This window comes from Podarcis melisellensis, assembly GCF_964234715.1.
Source record: "Podarcis melisellensis genome assembly, chromosome: 10".
Lineage (NCBI taxonomy): Eukaryota > Metazoa > Chordata > Lepidosauria > Squamata > Lacertidae > Podarcis > Podarcis melisellensis.
This window is the reverse complement of record NC_138542.1, coordinates 45922899-45941304: the sequence shown is the minus strand read 5'-3', so window position 1 is coordinate 45941304 and position 18406 is coordinate 45922899. Positions and strand designations below refer to the sequence as shown.

The following is an 18406-nucleotide window of genomic DNA, read 5'->3' as shown; positions in this document are numbered from 1 at the left end:
ATCTCTTCTGGGGTGAATCAAATTCCCTGACACCCACTCCTCCACCCATAATGACTGTTGCCACCGAGCATGCGTAATATAGATGTATAGAATGGGAGATGGAAAGTCCACAATGGACTTTAAATTCTAAATGAAAGGCAAGCCTTAATAACACATTTAAAGTTTTGAAAGCATCAATCGCTTTGGCAGATGTTAAAGCCTTCTTAAAAGAAGATGGGTTATTCTTAGAGGAAAGAATCCTTCTGTCCCCAATGTTTAAATGATACTCATCTGGCTATTGTGTCCAGTTAAGTTTGGGAAATTCAGACTCTTCACTGAGGAGAATTCTCTATACCAATTTTAGAATGGTCAGACAAATGTTGATTTTTAATAAGGAAAAACACATCTCAATGTATATATTCAACTTATACAACTTATGCAGAATAAAAATATGGAAGCCCTTATATGAAAAAGTAAAGAATCTAGGTCCCATATTTACTCATTTCATGTTTCAACATATAAAACTTTCTTCTTCATGTTTTTGGCTTATTGTAACTATGAGTGATAACCATGAGAGTGGCAATATGACCGTGGGGTGTGCATTTGTTAAACTTCAAATGGCAATCTCTTGGTTAGAGCTAACAGTGGAAACTGGTGATAAATTCTGATAGGGAAAAGGGCCACTTTGGACAAAATGTATTTTGCTCCATCAATGCTGACCTGCAATGCTTGCCTTCGCAGATGGAACATGAGGATTTTGTAATGGAAGGGCATGGCAAGACTCCACCTCCTGGTGAAGAAAACAAACAGTGAGTCATGTTTATTTAAAAAGGGCCTTAATCAGTAAATTATACAAAACATGCAGGATAAATGTGTCTGAAGCATTGCTTCCTTTTTAACATATTCACAGTTTTGTTGTTTTACAATTAAATCTTAAGTGGCAAAAATAAGGGTTATAATCCTAAACACACTTACTAGGGAGTAAGCCCAATTGACCACAGTGTGCCAGGTTCAACTAATGAGCCACACTCATGGAAACCCAGACAAGGACCTGCTAGGGCAGTGCATTTCCCCCTCCCCCCCCCATTGGCTTTGGTGTGTGTGTTGAAAGAACCCCCAGAATAGCACAGGGAAAAGAGGAGAAGAGGGATCGTTCTGTCTGGCAAGCTGAAATGCTTGGGGCTGATGGAATGATTGTCATAGTGCTACATTAAATACCTCCCAGTAGAACTTACTTTTGAATTGACATGTGTAGGGTGGCCTTTCCTGGAGAACATAACATATTGCTAGTGGTGTGTGCAACTTTACATCACTTTGCTAGAGAAATCACAGCAGTATGCAAGGTAGGGCCTCCCTATTAAGTTTATGATGTTTATCTTAGAAAGTATCCTTTTTCAAATGTGGGCCTTACCTTTCAAAGGTAAATTTGGATTTTTCACTTCTAATATGCCCAGACATTAACATGTATTCCGGTATGGTAGCATAGTGAATTATTTTTGGCAGTGCGCTCTGATTTTACAGTTTCTGCAGGAGAAAATTGTTTACATGCTCAGTACCACAAGAAGGTATGTGGTTGCATTGATGGATGCATTAGCCTTTTATTCCTCCACCCATTGTTCTTAGATTCCTAGTTCTCATTCCACACGGTCTTCTGTCCCCTTCCAGCTACTCAACTTCTGTACCCTGTCTTCTTTTTCCTCCCTCATAGGCATGCAGATTGAACTTTCTAGCCCTCAACCCTTTCAGCTGTCCAACGTCCTTGTCTTTGCACTCTACCCCTCCCAACAGTGCACAGCTGCCCTTTTCCCTCTCAGTGTTTCCCCCCCCCATTCTTGTATGATATTCACTGTTCTATCTCTGTTCTATCCCTCCTCTACCACACTTTGAATGTTCTTCAGTATTACTAATTCTCACCCCAAAAGAGAGGGTGGGTTTACAGGTAATAGACATATTCTTTTGTATGCTTATGGATGGGTAACCTGTTCCAGTCAGAGGACCACATTCCCTCATGGACAACTTCTCTGGGGCTTTGTGCCAGCAGTGAGGTGGGTCTAGCTCAGGGATAAGGGAATCTGTTGGGCTCCAACTCCTGCCAGCACTAGCAGGCATGGGCAGTGGAAAATGTTATCTCTATTTATCTCACCAGCTCTATTTAATGATTAAAATGTATTCAATTCATTTAAACATTTTAAAAAGAATATCCTCTTCTCTCATGGTAATACGACTGAAACCTATGATTTCCTACACACTGCTGAAATTGAAACCAGACTCAATACAATATTTGCTTCTTGTGGTGTTACAGTTTTCTGATACATTTCCAAACAATGCTATCTGCAGTTCTACTTTTTCCCTATATTTTCCAGCAGCTTCAGTAAAATACATGCTGCTATTCATGGTGATATATTATATTATATTATATTATATTATATTATATTATATTATATTATATTATATTATATTATATTATATTATATTATAATTATACACACACACACACACACACAATTTCACTAGTTAAGAACTGTGTGGGTACTGGAAAAAGAGCTGGGTATGAAAGCGTTGAATCCATACTCCTGACTTGCTTAAGACTTCTGTATCTCCTGCATTATTATTTTTTTGTTTTAAGAGAACTCTGTTTTGGGCTACTTCTACTCACGACAAAAAAAAATCTACTGGTGCCAGGGAAGGAAGAATCTGTGGTAGAAGATAATCCAAAGGCCTACTGATCTTTGGCTAGCACAGAAGTTGTGGGAAGATGGAGGGAAAACAAGGACACCAACCAGCTTTAGGACTGGCATGCTTTTCCATCCCAGGGGTGGGGGGTGTCCCATACAGACACCCTTTCCCTTTTACTGCTGTTGTGTGCTGGCTGCAGAGTTTCCACAGTCTCACTAAAAGACTCCCAAGAGTGGTCCTCCAAGAGTGGCCCTCCTCGGTGCAATACAATATCCTATGGCTCCCAGAGGCTATGGAATTGCACTCTCAGAAACCCTTGGGCTTTGAAATTGAGGATATTTTATAATAGACAAAACTTCAACTAGTATGTGTAACTTTATCTTTTAAGGTCTCCTACTTTTTGCTAATAGCAGTGGGTATTTTTTACTATTTGCCATTAAAGTATGACAGTTGTTCTTTTTTGGGGGGGGATAAAATCTAAGGAGCAGGAACTTCTGGATGGGACACAGAGCACTCATTACAAATTTGGCAGAAAATAGTAAAATACACGCCTGTTTAAAAATGCCCTTAAATTTGTTTGGTTGTCTGCAGTGGATTCCACTCTTACGTTGCAGCAGTCTAAAGTTGTGCATGAATAACACGAATGTGCTTTTTTAAAGGTTTCAGGAGAGTTAATAAATGTAATTCTTAGGATGTACATGACTATCTAACGTAGCCTTTCATAATTTTCTATCTCTCCTACTTGCATGGTCATACTTTAAAATAGCACCTGGAATTGTATAATGGGGCAGTGTGGAGACTTGAGTACGCATCGCCTCCATCAGCCTTTCCCCATCCTTGTGCTCTTCATATGTTTTAGACTACAGCTCCTATCATGACCATTGGCCATGCTGGCTGTGTCTGATAGGAGTTGGGCTTCCTACCACTTGAAAGGCATCAGATTGGGAGAAAGCTGGTTATGTCATTAGTTTTGAACTGGAGGATTTCTCTCCATTTCTGAGTCTTGGTGACTGAATTAAGTTGCATCAGCAGTTGTTTCCCCAATTCTTACTCCTCCTTCTTGCAAAAAGAAAAAAAGAACATGAGCAAAGATGATAGCCCTAAATCAAGATTTTTACTTTTACTCTTAAAATTACAAGGGATATATATATATATATATATATATATGGGTTGCCTTGGAAGATGGGTTTTAAGTTTGGATTAGGAGAAGCTGGGGTCTGCACTGTTAATCATTTCTATAAGACTGTGGTTTATTTTGTATAATGAACTCTTTAATGAAAGTTAAATTAACAATCCTTTTACGTAAATTAGGCCACCGAATAAGGCTGTTTAGATGTTTGTTTTCCTCTGCTGGGGAAACAATGGTTTCAGTATTCAGGGTTAGGAGTGACCTCTGTGTAATGTCTATGGTTTTGATGTTCACTTCTACATGTTGTGAGGGAAGTGAGCGAGGAAGCATGTGAACTGCATGCATGTGTGGGGAGTAGCATCCAGCAACATCTTACTAACTTGCTCAAAGCTGTCATGTGAGTTATAAGGTTAGACTGATTAGTACCTAGGACTTCCTTGTCCCACAGCTGAAGTGATACAGTGCAGGAAAATGTTGAGGTCATCACATGCTGACCCATGATTTGTCTCTGTGTGGAACTGCATTCTGTATCATACTGAGCTTTGAGGTAAGTAGAATAACAGCACAGCATGGAGGTAGTCTTTGTGGGCAATTATTGGACTGATTTCTCTTGGTATTTTTTTAAAGAATGAAAGACAATAATAATAATAATTTATTTGTACCCTAGGTGGCTTCCAACATACTGGGTTGACTGGGTTACTCTGGGTGGGTTCCAACATATATAAAAGCATAATAAAACATTTAACCTTAAAAAGCTTCCCTATACAGAGCTCCCTTCAGATACTGGGGGAACCCAGCCAGATGGGTGGGGTATATTATTATTATTATTATTATTATTATTATTATTATTATTACTGCTTTTGAGCTTTTCCATGTCCTGCAGAAAGAGTACTGTATTTTACCTGAAATTCCATTTCCCATCAAAGCATTTGCTTTTGAAGTAAATGTGTAAATACAAGCTCTTGATTGTGACTGTACAAATGAAGTAGGCATTCAAATGATAGCCCCTTTATCTAGAAGCGGCAACAGTCATTTACTAAAATAGTCCCTTCATGAGCTTTTGAAGCAGAAGAAAAAATAGGATTCAAGTGACCTGGTAACTGCCATGCCACACTATATTAGTAAGAATTTGTGTGTAAATGTCTAGTTATTTAGAAGGCTAGTGTAGCTAAAACAAAACAAAATTGGGGGCTTGCAATGGTATCTTGTGAAAACAATGTAGCACACCCATGCATTGCTTTTATCATGTCCTTGAATTGAATACTAAAATGTTTTTTGTGCAAAACATGATAACATGTCCATGCTGCAGGGAACTCCTAAGTAATTCTTGTTATCCCTTTTTGGGGGAGGGGTAATGTGTGTTGTTGATATAATGAGTGAAAGAGCCAAGGTTTTGGATGATGATGATGATGTAGATTAGAATGTCTGATTAGAATGTTCTAATGGAAGAGGGATGGTCTAGTTTGGCTGGCACTGATGTGATGTACTTCGGTCAACTTACCAAAGTTCACTCATGCAAGCGTGCACGCATCCCTTTCACTCACAAACATACAGATGCCCATACCTTTCATTCTCACTTCTCTGGTGTAGTGCTTACGAAGGCATTACAGTGGTACCTTGGGTTACATACGCTTCAGGTTACAGACTCCACTAACCCAGAAATAGTACCTCGGGTTAAGAACTTTGCTTCAGGATGAGAACAGAAATCGCGCTCCAGCAGCAGCAGGAGGCCCCATTAGCTAAAGTGGTGCTTCAGGTTAAGAACAGCTTCAGGTTAAGAACGGACCTCCAGAACGAATTAAGTACTTAACCCGAGGTACCACTGTAGACATATTGAGCTGCAATGTGCTTTTCCTTTTGAGTCCTATACGGCTAACAAAATCAGAAGTGCTGCAGGAAAGAGCCTTGGATTTTCCCCAGTTGTTGTTGTTGTTTAGTCGTTTCGTCGTGTCCGACTAAAATAGGTAGTTCTGTTCTGTTTTTAACCATTCTATTCCTCTCTGACCCTTATTCATTCTGTTCCTCTATGTACCATACTCTTGAGTTGGTTACTGCCAGCTGATGACTACTAGATAATTGCCTCGTATTTGGAATCAAAGCTTCATGCAATGAGTCATCAGTTCAAGAGGTTTAGGATGAATAGTTCCAAGATGTATGAAGTTGTTTCAGTTAATTAAAAATAGGTCTTCAGGTAGTAGTTGCTGTTTTGAGGTGGGTGGGGGTAGATCTAAGAACTTCCAAATGGCTACAAAATGATTCCAGTCCCAATGCTAGGAAGGATTGTGTGTTTAAACTTGAAAAAAAGGCTCTAGTTTTTAAGAAATAACTTTTTTTGTAAAATTCAAGCTCCCATTGTTTGGAGCCATCAGTGGTTTACAGCGGTAAAATACCATACATTCTTAGCTTCCATATATAATTTATTTCTGATAAAGTTCAGATCTTGCATATACAAATTGATAAGAATTGGTTTATCATTTATTAGTGAGTTTTTTTGTTTATGGTTATTACAGATGATAAACCAGATTTAATGTCCCTAATTATCTAAACTTGCAGTGGTGTTTGCTATACCTGGGACATGTTCTGTTTGTTTTTATGGTATTTTTAATAAGGATTTCCAAAACTGTGGAAGCGTAGAAGGAAGGCATCTCTCTCTCTCTCTATCTATCTCACTTTCATCGATTATTGTATGTGAAGGTTTGTCTGCATGAACTAAGTACCACAGTACTTTTTCACAATCTAAATCTGAATATCCATTGATTGAATTTTGACTGCTTAGGGCACATGTAATGATCTTCAAACTTGCTAAGTTTGACATTGCTCCGATACTCATAACCAGTAAATAGTCTAGTTGCAAAGCTCCTCTGGCTCAGTTGCTTTAGGCCTGCTCAGGATTCTGATGCTGATTAGACTTTCTAGAAGGAGCAGATAATAATACACAAACTAAAACAGATGCTTTATTTGCATAGCCACTTTCATCACAGAGCTGCTTTTTTTGTGTGAAAGCAAATATCATGCAACTATTGTAGTTCTTGTTGTGGACAAGTGTTCCTTTTGGTCCTGAAATGCAGAATTGTGTGTGAACAACCCACAGTGTAAGTGCATCATATAAATGATGAGGCAGAGTTTAGTTGTAAAGGTCTGCATACCGTACTGTTTACTCATAAGTAGCAAGCTTGGCCTACACAGTTACAACCCAAGCCAAAATCCATGGAAACTGACTCATAGAGGAGCATTCTGTGTTTATATGCTGCCCACACCAACCAATAACTAAACATTTGTTTTCAGTTTCTGTAAAAATGTGATGGTTTCATCTTTCCTTTGCTGTTCTTTGTCTCCTCCCTCCCCTGCCATTCTCACATTGGTGATAAGCTAATTGCCAGCTACACTTTAATTTAAACTGTTTCTTGTAACAGTACCAACACTTTGGAGATCCCTTCATAGATATATTTGCTTTATTTTATTTTGGGTCACAACCTTTGAAATCTTCTCTTGTATTCTGATATGTTTCTTCGAGATTCTGTGGCTGTTCTAGCATTGTATTTATTGGTGCCTTATTTATTGGTGCCTAGTACATTGTTGTGTATTCTCACTTTGTAGGTTGCTTTTTGTACGTACATACATACATACATACATACATAGAAAGAAAGATGTGGGAGAGGGAAGACTTTTTAGAGGGTGAAAATGCATTTATTTTTCTAAAGTTGGAGGAACTACAGTATGAAAAGTGAAATGGTCCCTGTTAAAAACATATAGTGAAAGAAAGCTCCAAAGCAGCAACACTTATAGTTTCCCATGCTGGGCTGACACCACAGTGATTCCTGCCCATCCTGCTGGTGGTGCTGTGGCAGTTTGCCACTGTTTGTTATTTAGCTTTTGCAGTTTAGGGTTGGGTGTATATATCTGTAGGAATCACCCTGTTGCCCTAATTAGTGGTGAAACCTTTCTTTTTGGTCTAGCCAGGTTCAGATTTTTATGTGCCTCTTGACTGGGCTGAGCTAGATTACTACTGTATTTTATGTTTTTAGTATATAAAAGCTATTTAATAGCCTTCTCTACAAATAGCCTGTAGTCTTTTGGGGTGTTGTAGTACAACAGATGCAGATCCATATTTAATCTAAATGCTTCATCTTTGTGGACTTATCTCAAAGTAGCCTCAACTAGCATAGAGATCATGGGGACTGTAGTGCAAAGCATTTGGAGGAACAGGCTTCTTCAGATTGATAATGATATGCTGCATATTTTTGCTTTGGAGCCTGTTGAAGGTTCAGATGACATAGAACTTGACAATAGACCTGCTAACTGTGATACGTTGCTGGAAACATATTACCGTATTTTTCGCCCTATAGGACGCACTTTTTCCCCTCCAAAAATGAAGGGGAAATGTGTGTGCGTCCTATGGGGCGAATGCAGGCTTCCGCTGAAGCCTGGAGAGCGAGAGGGATCGGTACGCACTAACCCCTCTCGCTCTCCAGGCTTCAGGAAGCTCTGCGCAACCCTCGGGAGACCGGCTCCCGATGGCCGCGCAGAGCTGCCTGCAGTCCCGGCTCAGCGCACTTCTCCCCATCGCCAGCCCCACAAGCTTGGGGGACAGTGGGGAGGTGGAGCGCGCCTTCCCGCTGTTCCCCGACCTGGTTCTTCCAGCCCCGCACCTGGGGGGGGGAATAATTTTTTCCCTTTATTTCCCCCCCAAAAAACTAGGTGCGTCCTATGGGCCAGTGCGCCCTATGGTGTGCAAAATACAGTAATACATTTCTAGTTGTCCTGGCACATTTCAAAGTGCTGGCTTTGATCTTTAATGCCCTAAGCTCCTGGGGTAGAAAGTATCCTGCAACAACTTCCTCCCCTGCATCTCCTACAAGTTTAATTTAGTACATTGAGCTGATTTTTAAATGACAAGTAACAATTATCTTTAATTTACACAGCCTGAAAAAGAATTCTGATGAAGTGGAAAGCTTGCTCACTGCTTATTTAAATTGGTTCTAATGTTGCATTTGTATTTTTCCCAATTGGTCTTCAAACAGACCAACCACTATTTTGGAGTAAGGGGAGTGGAAAGCATTTCCTCAAGGTAGGTTTTAAAAAACAATACAGAAAATGTGTTATCCTTCTGGAGCTAAGAAATGTTTTTTTTATGGAATAGGATTGTTAATGAACTATTTCACACTTTGAAGTAGTTGTCAATTTCTGGATATGGTGCAAATTTAGAAGCATTTGCAGGTATGTGTGGTGCATTACGTTTTTGCTATTTACTAATAGAGCTTTCACACACACCATACAAAAGTCCTGCGGAATGGAATAGGCTTCAGATACTGTCTGGAAGAGATAGGGAGGAGACCTTCAGGAGCACAGTTAAAAATGTGTTAGGGCAAATGTATTTCATAATAATTCTCAACTTTTTCTGTAAACCATTGTTGCAGCTTGCACTATTGTGGCAACAGTGGTTTACAAACTAGGTTGATAACTGTTATTCAGGAGTGCCTCCAAAGCAATGTTTATGCTTAAACCTTTTGGGCTTACTGCTTTCCTGTGCACATGGAAGTCTTCTCCCTATTTCTTCCTGTTGTTAGTGCCTTCCTGTTTGTCATAGGGCCAGGGGGAGAGGTAGTCCTGAGTTTCATGGCTGAAAAGGGATTTGAAGCTAAATCTTCTAGTCCATGTTCATTTGGTCCACCATATCATGGAGAGAACATAGCCTTCATGGCTATTAATTTTTTATTCCATAAATTTGTCTAACCCTCTTTTGAAGCTGTCCAAGTTGATGGCTTTCACTGCCTCCTGTAGATGCAAGTTCCATAGTTTAACTCAAGGGTCAGGAAACTTATTCAGCAGGGGGTTGGTCCACTGTCCCTCAGACCTTCTGGGGCCAGACTATATATTCAGACTATATATACAAATTCCCATGCTCTACAAATAACCCAGAGATGCATTCTAAATAAAAGCACACATTCTACTCATGTAAAAACACCAGACAGCCCCCCCCCAAATAACCCAGAGATGCATTCTAAATAAAAGCACACATTCTTCTCATGTAAAAACACGCGGATTCCTGGATCATCCACGGGCTGGATTTAGAAGGCGAATGGGCTGGATCCAGCCTCCGGGCCTTAGTTTGCCTACGCATGGTAACTATATGCTGCATGAAGAAGTTCTTTCACCTTTCCTGAATCTTCCAATGTTCAGCGTTATTGATGTCCCTCATTTTTAGTGTTAGAGGGAGAAAACTTTTCTCTGTTTCTTTCATGCAATGCATAATTTTATAAACTTCTGTCATGTCACATTTTCTCTAAACTAAAAGTCCCAACACTGCAGCCTGTACTGATAATGGGAGTTGCTGCACCCCCTTGATCATTTTTGTTACCCTTTTCCAGCTCTGAATATCCTTTTTGAGGCAAGGTGGCTGGACCTGCACACAGCATTCCAGATGCAGTCACACCAAAAATTTGTATACTGGCATTGTCATATTGGCAAATGCATCTTCTATTCCTTTCCTAAACATGGGACAGGACCTTCGCATTTGAGATCCTCTGCTTGTAGTACTGTACTCTTACCTCTGAATACTACTTGCTGGAAATTGTAATGGGTGGAAGGACTGCTGTTACCCTCAAGACATGCATGCAGTCTTCCTGTGGGCATCTGGCTGTGCACTGGGAACTTGAGGGGCCTTTGGCCTGATCCAGCAGGGCTCTTCTTATGCTCTTTCCCCCCAGGGAAGCTTGCTGGACACCCACTCTGTCATTTGAGTGTCTGATTAAAGATTCACATTTTCCCAGGCTTCTAACTTTTGAGATAGTTTAAGTTTCATTTTATATTTTGTATTATGACTTCACAGTTTTCATTTTTAATTTTGTAAACCACTCTAGAAATATTTATACTGAAGGCTGGGTTCCATTAATTATCTCGTGTTATGTAGAGCTTGCTTTTGACTTGAAACATAGACTCATTCCACCATGCAGCTCACTAGTGGCTTCTGGCAAGTCACTATATTTCAGCCTAGCCTATCACAGGGGAGTTGTGATGACTAATGAGTATTTCAAAAAAGTATTTTGTGCACTGAAATGGACTATAGAATATTCAGCCTTTATGGATGGTAATAGCAGTAAGTGTAAAGGCTACTGAACAATGGATAAAACGTATGTCCATTCATGTATATGCCACTTCCTTGCCAAAATGTCTTCTTAGACTATATTAGTAAAGAACACAATTTAAGCCAGCACTGTATAAAATTTTGCAGTATAGTGTGCCTTCATATATAAGTAGTTACTGAATATGCTAAATTATAAGAATACAAATGAGTAAGGACTACATTGAATAATATTGCAGTCACAGGACTTGTATCGCAGTGCCATAAAGTATCTGATCCCTTTTTCCATACATTTGGAATCTGAATATTGAAGAGTGATTTTGATAAAAGTGTTGGTAATTTTAAATTGCAAAGAGTAAGTCTTTGAATTTGTTTGAAAAGCTGGATTTTTAGTTATTAACCACGCAGAGTTTGTTGCCTTTATTGATTGAGCAGCTGACAGAAGTGATGGGGTACAAATTATAACAGTAACAATGTTATTTGGGGTGGTATTGCTGTTACCAGTTAATTGTATCGTGTGGATTTATATATTTTTGGGTGTTGGTAAGCATTGGTGAGAAATGCAAAGTGAAATTGAGAAGCTTAAAATGATGTGTCTATCTATCCATCCTCCGATGTGTCCTAGACGGCGGACGACAAGGACTGCAGCTTTTTACGGGATTATTATTTTAGAATGTGTAATACTGTTGATTATACACTTGAGGAATAGTAGAAAACGTGCGCTGTTGCAGCTTTCACAAACGGGAGCGCGCGAGAGAATGAAAGAACTGCGTTTCCTTTAAGATTCTAGCTTTCCACCCTCCTTCCTGATTGACAGCGTGCGCGAGTCACATGGCCTGCCTCTATTTGAAGGTCACAAAAAGCTGCTTCCTTTATAGAGACGGAGGGGGAGAGCGAGGAAGAGGGAGTGTGTTGTGTGCGCGCGCGCGCGAGCGAGGGAGAGAGGGAGTTCAAGCCAAGATGGCCGACGGAGTCTCTGCTGGCTTTTGAACATTTCAAATTGAAATCATAGAAATATAGCAAAATCATTTTTGAGATCTCTTAACTTCCATTTTTACCCTGTATGCCTCAACTTGCTGGATTTAAGCACTGTTGCACTTTATGAGGTTAGTAGTAGTTCTATCTTTCTTTGTCGCGTATTGATTTTTTCTTTTTTAGGGGGTGCGTTTAGTTTGACGGTTTCGTCTGATAATTGCAGCACGACGTTTGTCTCGCGTAAGCGTCTGTGAATCGCTTTGATCTTAGATCAAGTGCAGTTGCCAGGATTTAAAGAAAAATCTAAAAGAAATACGTGGCATATTTTGGGAGGTTTTAAATGCGTTTAAAATACCTTTGCATAGAAACCAGCTTTATGTGTGAAATCTTTTCTTTTCATAAGGTTCTCAGAGTGCCGTCTACACACACTTGAGGCTTGTAAATCTGCTGCAAAAATTAGCATAAATTAAATCGTCTTGCATTCTTGTTGCTAGGATTGGCATATTATATAAACCTATAGTTCTTAAGAGATTCAGAGGGCAAAAATAATACAGCAATGTTTGCACGTTTCTTTAAAACACGGCTTTCGAATTAGTATTGAAGCAGTTTGAGATTTTTGAAGATGCCTACGTTCAAAATCTACCATGCATAATGTATAGGAGTGCACATTCTCTTGCGTGCGGGTGCAACCCCTCCCCCAGTGTGACTGCATCCCCTCCCCCTTTTCCGTTGCAACCAGATGCATTTTATTTGGATTGCAATTGGAACTAGATGGTCGCGCTCTGCAAACATAGCTTGTAGAGTTCAGAAGAGGCAATCTTACTAGTTAATGTCAGTTGAGAAAATGGTCTCCTGCTTTAGAAGCCTTTCTTTTAGCGGCTTTCCCCTCTTCTTTCTGGAAGTTTTAAATCTGGCAATGTTGGCACCAATATTTTTAAAAAACAACAGTGGAATGTGAAATAAGTACTTTGATTTTACATATTTAATGTGTTTGAAATGAGAACTCATGAGAAGAATAAAGATGATGCAGTATCTTACATGGATTTAAAATTCTTTCCCTTTAAAACTAAGCCCTGTGTTTCACATCTCTCCAAAGGAAGCACTTCAGCAATGGGGGATCATTGTAAATCTTGCTTTCTGTGGGCAAGCCCTTCCCCCTGCATTGTGTGAATGTGATGTAATGCACCTCTCTGTGGGGTAGAATTGAATAGGACAATGTGAATTTTGATTGTCATGTATTTTCTCCCTCTTTCTGAAAGGCCTTGTGTTCTGTTTGTATTATGTTTATTTCTATAGCAAGAGGATGGGGCTAGTCTGAATTTCAGCTCTGTAATTGATAAATTACAAGAACATTTAGCTGACTTTATGGCCCTCACTGACTTAATATGTTTCTTGCAGCACACAGCACAAGTCAAGTAAAACTTGAAGCATCTCAACAGTTTTTTAACCAGTTTACACAGCTTAATGACACAATTGTCAGTATTTTAAGCAATGTTGTTTCAAGCCTAGTTCCATTGAGAGTCTGTTCCCTCCTTGAGCTTGTTATGTACTTGTGTGTGCGTGCACACATGTATGCAAGTGGGTGACCTACTTAAGACAAAGTAACCTTGGCTCAGTTTTGAGGGTTAACTTGATTAAGTATGCATTGCAGCTGGCATGCTTCTGTGTCACATATTTCTGTATCATGTAGAGAAGGGCATAGAATTAACCATTTAAAAAGAAAAAGAAACACTGTCTTTAGAAGTCAGCAAAGATGATGGATACCGTTTGAGCCATGAAGGCCATCATACAGACTTGGTTAATATGAACTGTTTCCTGGGAGAGGGGTGCAGAAAGCGATGGCTAAGGTGACTGAATTTAAATCATCTAGAAAAGAAGACTCTACCATTTTGAAATTCACATTTTCTAAACAAATATGCTGGTTACTATTACAAGTAAATTGCAAGAAAACAAAGACTTTATACAGTCTAAGAGCACAATCTAAAATCTCTTGTCATGCAGCCACATGCAGTGAGAATGATGTTTGCTTAGGAAATGAAGACCGGTATCTTTGTCTGTGTGTCGATCACTTCCTTGGATAGAAGCAGCAAACATATGGACATGGAATTCTGAATAAACATGTGTAAGGCCCTAGGTGTTTAGAACATTCGACATGCAATGGTTAGTGCTTACCGGGCAATGTATTTCTTAATGAGATGGAAGGTTAGCTGTACATGCTATCTTGTTAATGGTAAATATTCATATCATAGTATTTTGCTAAGTTCTTATAGTGAAGGCCAGAAAACAGGAGTACAGAATAAGAACATAGCCCTGCTTATTCAGTCCAGAGGCCTGTCTAGTCTAATGTATTGGGAAGACCATAAACATGGTGTTAAAGCAATAGCTCTCCTGCTGTCAGCTACCCCCACAATTGGCATTCTGTTATGTACTGCCCCTGAACATGGGAGATAAAGGACCCCTGGCCATTAGGTCCAGTCGTGACTGACTCTGGGGTTGCGGCGCTCATCTCACTTTATTGGCCGAGGGAGCCGGCGTACAGCTTCCAGGTCATGTGGCCAGCATGACTAAGCCGCTTCTGGAGAACCAGAGCAGCACCCAGAAACTCTATTTACCTTCCCGCCAGAGCGGTACCTATTTATCTACTTGCACTTTGACATGCTTTCGAACTGTTAGGTTGGCAGCAGCAGGGACTGAGCAACCCCGTCACAGGGATTCGAACTGTCCTAGGCTCTGGTTTAACCCACAGCGCCACCTGCGCCCCTAACATGGGAGATACCTTTTAGCTATTACTATGGCTGCAGTTCTTTCCCAACTCACCCATTTCAACCACATTTCCAAGATCACTTATATGGACTCAGTAGGTGGCTGTTCGTCTGATAGGAAACTCCCTGTAATAAATACAAGGGCCAACAACATGGTACCTGCAGGTGCATATGCACCCCAGAGACTTCCTCTGGTGCCTACAGGGGTCCCCCCCCTGAAATTAGATTTCAAAGGAGCTGGTTGGTACCTACAACTGTTTCTTCTGATTGCAAATGGAATCAAAAAGCTTAGTGACTTCTGACTTACTGTCTTGATCATGTTTCACTTCAGTTGAACATTCCTCCTCATAGCAGAGGTTTTCAACATTTTTGTGTCCATGGCTCCCTTAACCAACTACATCTTTCTGTGGCACCCCTGTGGGGCTCAGGAGCCCAGTTATGTCACCGCTTGCCTGGTCTCTCAACCCTTTTTTTGAACACACTCCCTTGTGGAGTGTTCCCCCAGCCTCCTCTCCCCTCTCCTTGGGAGTCCTCTGGGCAGCCTCTGCTGCTGCCCTGGTCTCTGAGCTGCCCCACCCCCACCCCAAAGAGAGGTACCATTCACCTGCGGAGGTTATGGCCAGGGCTGCTGCAATAAACAGCTGTGCAAGCCTTTGGAGGCAGAGACGCAAGTGGGCATCAGAGGAGGGAGGTAAGGAAAGAGGGGCAGTGGCCAGTGTTGCCCGCAGCACCCCTGACCATCAGGATTCAAAATTAGCAGGGCCAAAATTAGTCTGGGTGCCATTAATTCATGCTTATCAAAATAATAAATAAAAAGTGTTGCCTCCTCTCCCCTCCCCTCCCACAACCCAGGTCCCAGAAGTCATTTGGCTCCTAGCTGTTCTATCCCACTTTCTAACACTGCTGACCATCATTCAAGGCACCCCAGGGTGCCACGGCACACTGGTTGAAAACCATTGCCCTATAGTGCAAAGCAACCTGTAACTGAGTTTTAAGAGGCTATAGCCCAAATCCTTGTGTTATTAGACTGTGGACAAATGTGCCCACATTCTCCTGCCTTTGCTTTGTGATCTGTAATGGGACTTTGGGGTTAGTTAAGCCATACTTTCCCATTGCTTATGAACTGGGAACCTGAATTAATCTTGAACTACAAATGGGGTTTTAGAGCTTGGTTTGAAGTCCAAGTTTAAAATACAGTTTCCCGGTTCATATGTAATGAGAGAGAGAGAGAGAGGTTTACTAAACCACAGAAGTATTTTATTATGTTTTGTCAGAGAACAGAATTTAGATCTTAATCAGTGTGTAGGCTTTAACATGTTTTGCTTTATATTGAATTGAGATTTCATTGCACACCTGGTTTATTTTTAAATTTAAATGCATTTTAAAGTTTAGTCTCAATTAAAACTGTTCATCTATATTTATAGCAGACAATGTATTCATTGGTCTTTGACTTCCCCTCATCCTATTAGTTCATCTCCTCGTTTTCAGCTGGGTTGATTGGATGCAACTTTCCAACATGAAAAAGGATACGAAATTGAAAACTTCATTCTGTACTCCCACTGGAATCTACCCTATAGAAATGTATAATGGGAGTAGTATTCAACATTAAGCAATTGAAATATAAACTGGTGTGTGTTTTGATGCTATATTGAATAATACTATGAATCCTGTTGGAAGAGTTGATTAATAACCATTACACGATCATCCTTGGGAGAATTGGCTTTTCTTTTTGCTCTGATGGCTGTTCCATTGAGAGTACCGTACATAATTGAAGGTGAACTGAATTTAGCTTTATGTGCTAAATAGTGAAAATGCTCTGTTACCTTTTCATGACTGGCATCATGTTCTTTGACACAAAAATTTGGAAGAACAAAGGTGTGTGGATTCTCCACAACTACTGCTTTTCAGAGTACACCAGATCTCTTGGTTTTGTCCTTCACTATCTTGGCTTTAAAATCTTCCTATCCCTGACATTTCATAATCTAGTCTGTGCCTTCTATTTCTACTAAGTGGTGGTGTTTCTATAGAGCAATTTATTGCTACTTTCCCTGCAGCATTCAATACTCCCTAAGGACTAGGCACATTTTGCAACTTGCTATGGTCCTATTGTGACCTATTTTAGATGTATGGGCACATGTATTGTGTCTAGGCCCTTTCTCTGCTTGGCATACAAGCGCTGTCCTCCAAGCTCCTAGCAGCGTTGGAAATTAGCCAGTTGCCAGTCACATTTTGCAACTGGTAACCAGCCTTTTGTGTCTGGATGCAGATGTCCAGGTGCCACCCTTGGCACCTAGCATCTCCACTGGTTGCAGTCAGCTGGTCTGCCGGGCACAGCAGCAGCAAAAGACATGCAACTTTTTCTGTAGTGCTATCCCCACCAAATGCCTGATTTGCCCAGCAACACAGTAGCAAAAGACACATCTCCACCCCCGCACCCCCCCCCCGCTGCGCTGCTGGGTGAATCAGGTGTTTGGTGGGATAGAACATAGCAAAAAATACGTCTTTTACTGTTGCGTTACCCTGCAGACCCCCCTGGTTTACCACCAGCAAAATAAAACAACATTTAAAATTTTGTTCCTACGCTGGCTGGGTGAATCAGGTGTTTGGGTAGAAAAGCCGCTTTTTACTACCACTCTATCCGGCAATGTAAGAGTGAATTGGTCAGAATATGAGTGTAATTCTATGCATGCAGCCTTACTCAGCAGGAAATCCCGTTGACCTCAGGTAAAACTTATTTTGAGGTGTGTTGCAAGATTGTGGCCAAAACTACATTAAGTGTGAGGAGTTGTTGTTGTTGTTGTTGTTGCTACTGTTGTTAAATTTGTATATCCCTCTTCATCCAAAGATCCAATGGCTGTTTTCATCATATTTTACAGTCTTGACTACTTTTGACTAAGAAAACATGTTAGATGTTTATAGGGCATAAAAATTGCTACGTACCTTTTGTTCACTAAACATAAGGCAAATAACTATTCCAGGTCAGATTCTAAATCTGTTTAAAGCTTTGGGATACTTTTTTATGAATTCTGAAATTTTCTGCTCTTCATTTTTTTAAATGCCACTTTCTGGATTTTTTTAGAATTGCTTCTTTTTTACTCCCATGACTAAACCAGACTAAGGCAACCTTGGGTGAACTGTAAATCCAACAGTATGAGGGAACTTTTTTCCATTGTTCAATTGCTATAGTTAAAAATAACTTACATATGCTTTCTCTTTCATTGAATAGTTGTTCTCAAGCTCAGTGATGAGAGGGGTGTGGTTTCAAATGTTCTTAATAGCAACCATTGAAATTCTATCCTATTTTCCTCCTAGTCCCAGTGCTCTACCTGCATGGGTGGTTGCTAAGGAGGCGATAGTAGAATCAACCCTCATTCTCAAACGGGACTTAATAGACATCTTTAAGATATGCTGCTGCCATATTCATAAATACCCTATACCCTCTCCTGGTATAGTCTCCTTATTCACAGATGTCATGTTGCTGCTCTGTTTAAGGCATGAAACATTGGTTTGATAATCAAGTCCTCTTTCCCTTGTTTTCCAGATTGAGTCTGCCACTCTTGTCAAGAAAATAATATTTTTTTCCAGAATGGAGTGGTAATATGTGCAGGGCTAAAAGCATGGCCCTGGCTCTCCGTCAATACTGTTATGCCCTGCATGTGGGGTACACATGAGAACATCATAGTCTTCTAATAAATCTTTCTGTTAAATAATAAGGAATTTACTTGGTGCTTTCTGTTTTGAAATGTAAGAAGTTCTTACAAATAGGGCACATGCAAGTGCGTGCTGGAAATCTCCTATGCCAGC

The 18406-nt window shown here is 40.3% G+C and overlaps 1 protein-coding gene across 10 annotated transcripts in view; it reads left to right on the top strand.

Annotated features, from left to right (window-relative positions):
- TNRC6B (trinucleotide repeat containing adaptor 6B) overlaps positions 1-18406 on the top strand; it is a 97803-nt gene that overhangs the window by 12586 nt on the left and 66811 nt on the right. For 5 of the 10 annotated variants that reach the window (XM_081928159.1, XM_081928158.1, XM_081928165.1 and 2 more), the window contains one exon: positions 721-788. The exons of 3 other annotated variants lie outside the window; for them this stretch is intronic. In XM_081928159.1, coding sequence (XP_081784285.1) covers positions 721-788 — 68 coding nt within the window. Of the gene's footprint in view, positions 1-720; positions 789-11783; positions 11972-18406 lie in introns of those variants that run through there. 2 more of the 10 variants (XM_081928164.1, XM_081928163.1) reach the window with 2 other exon arrangements.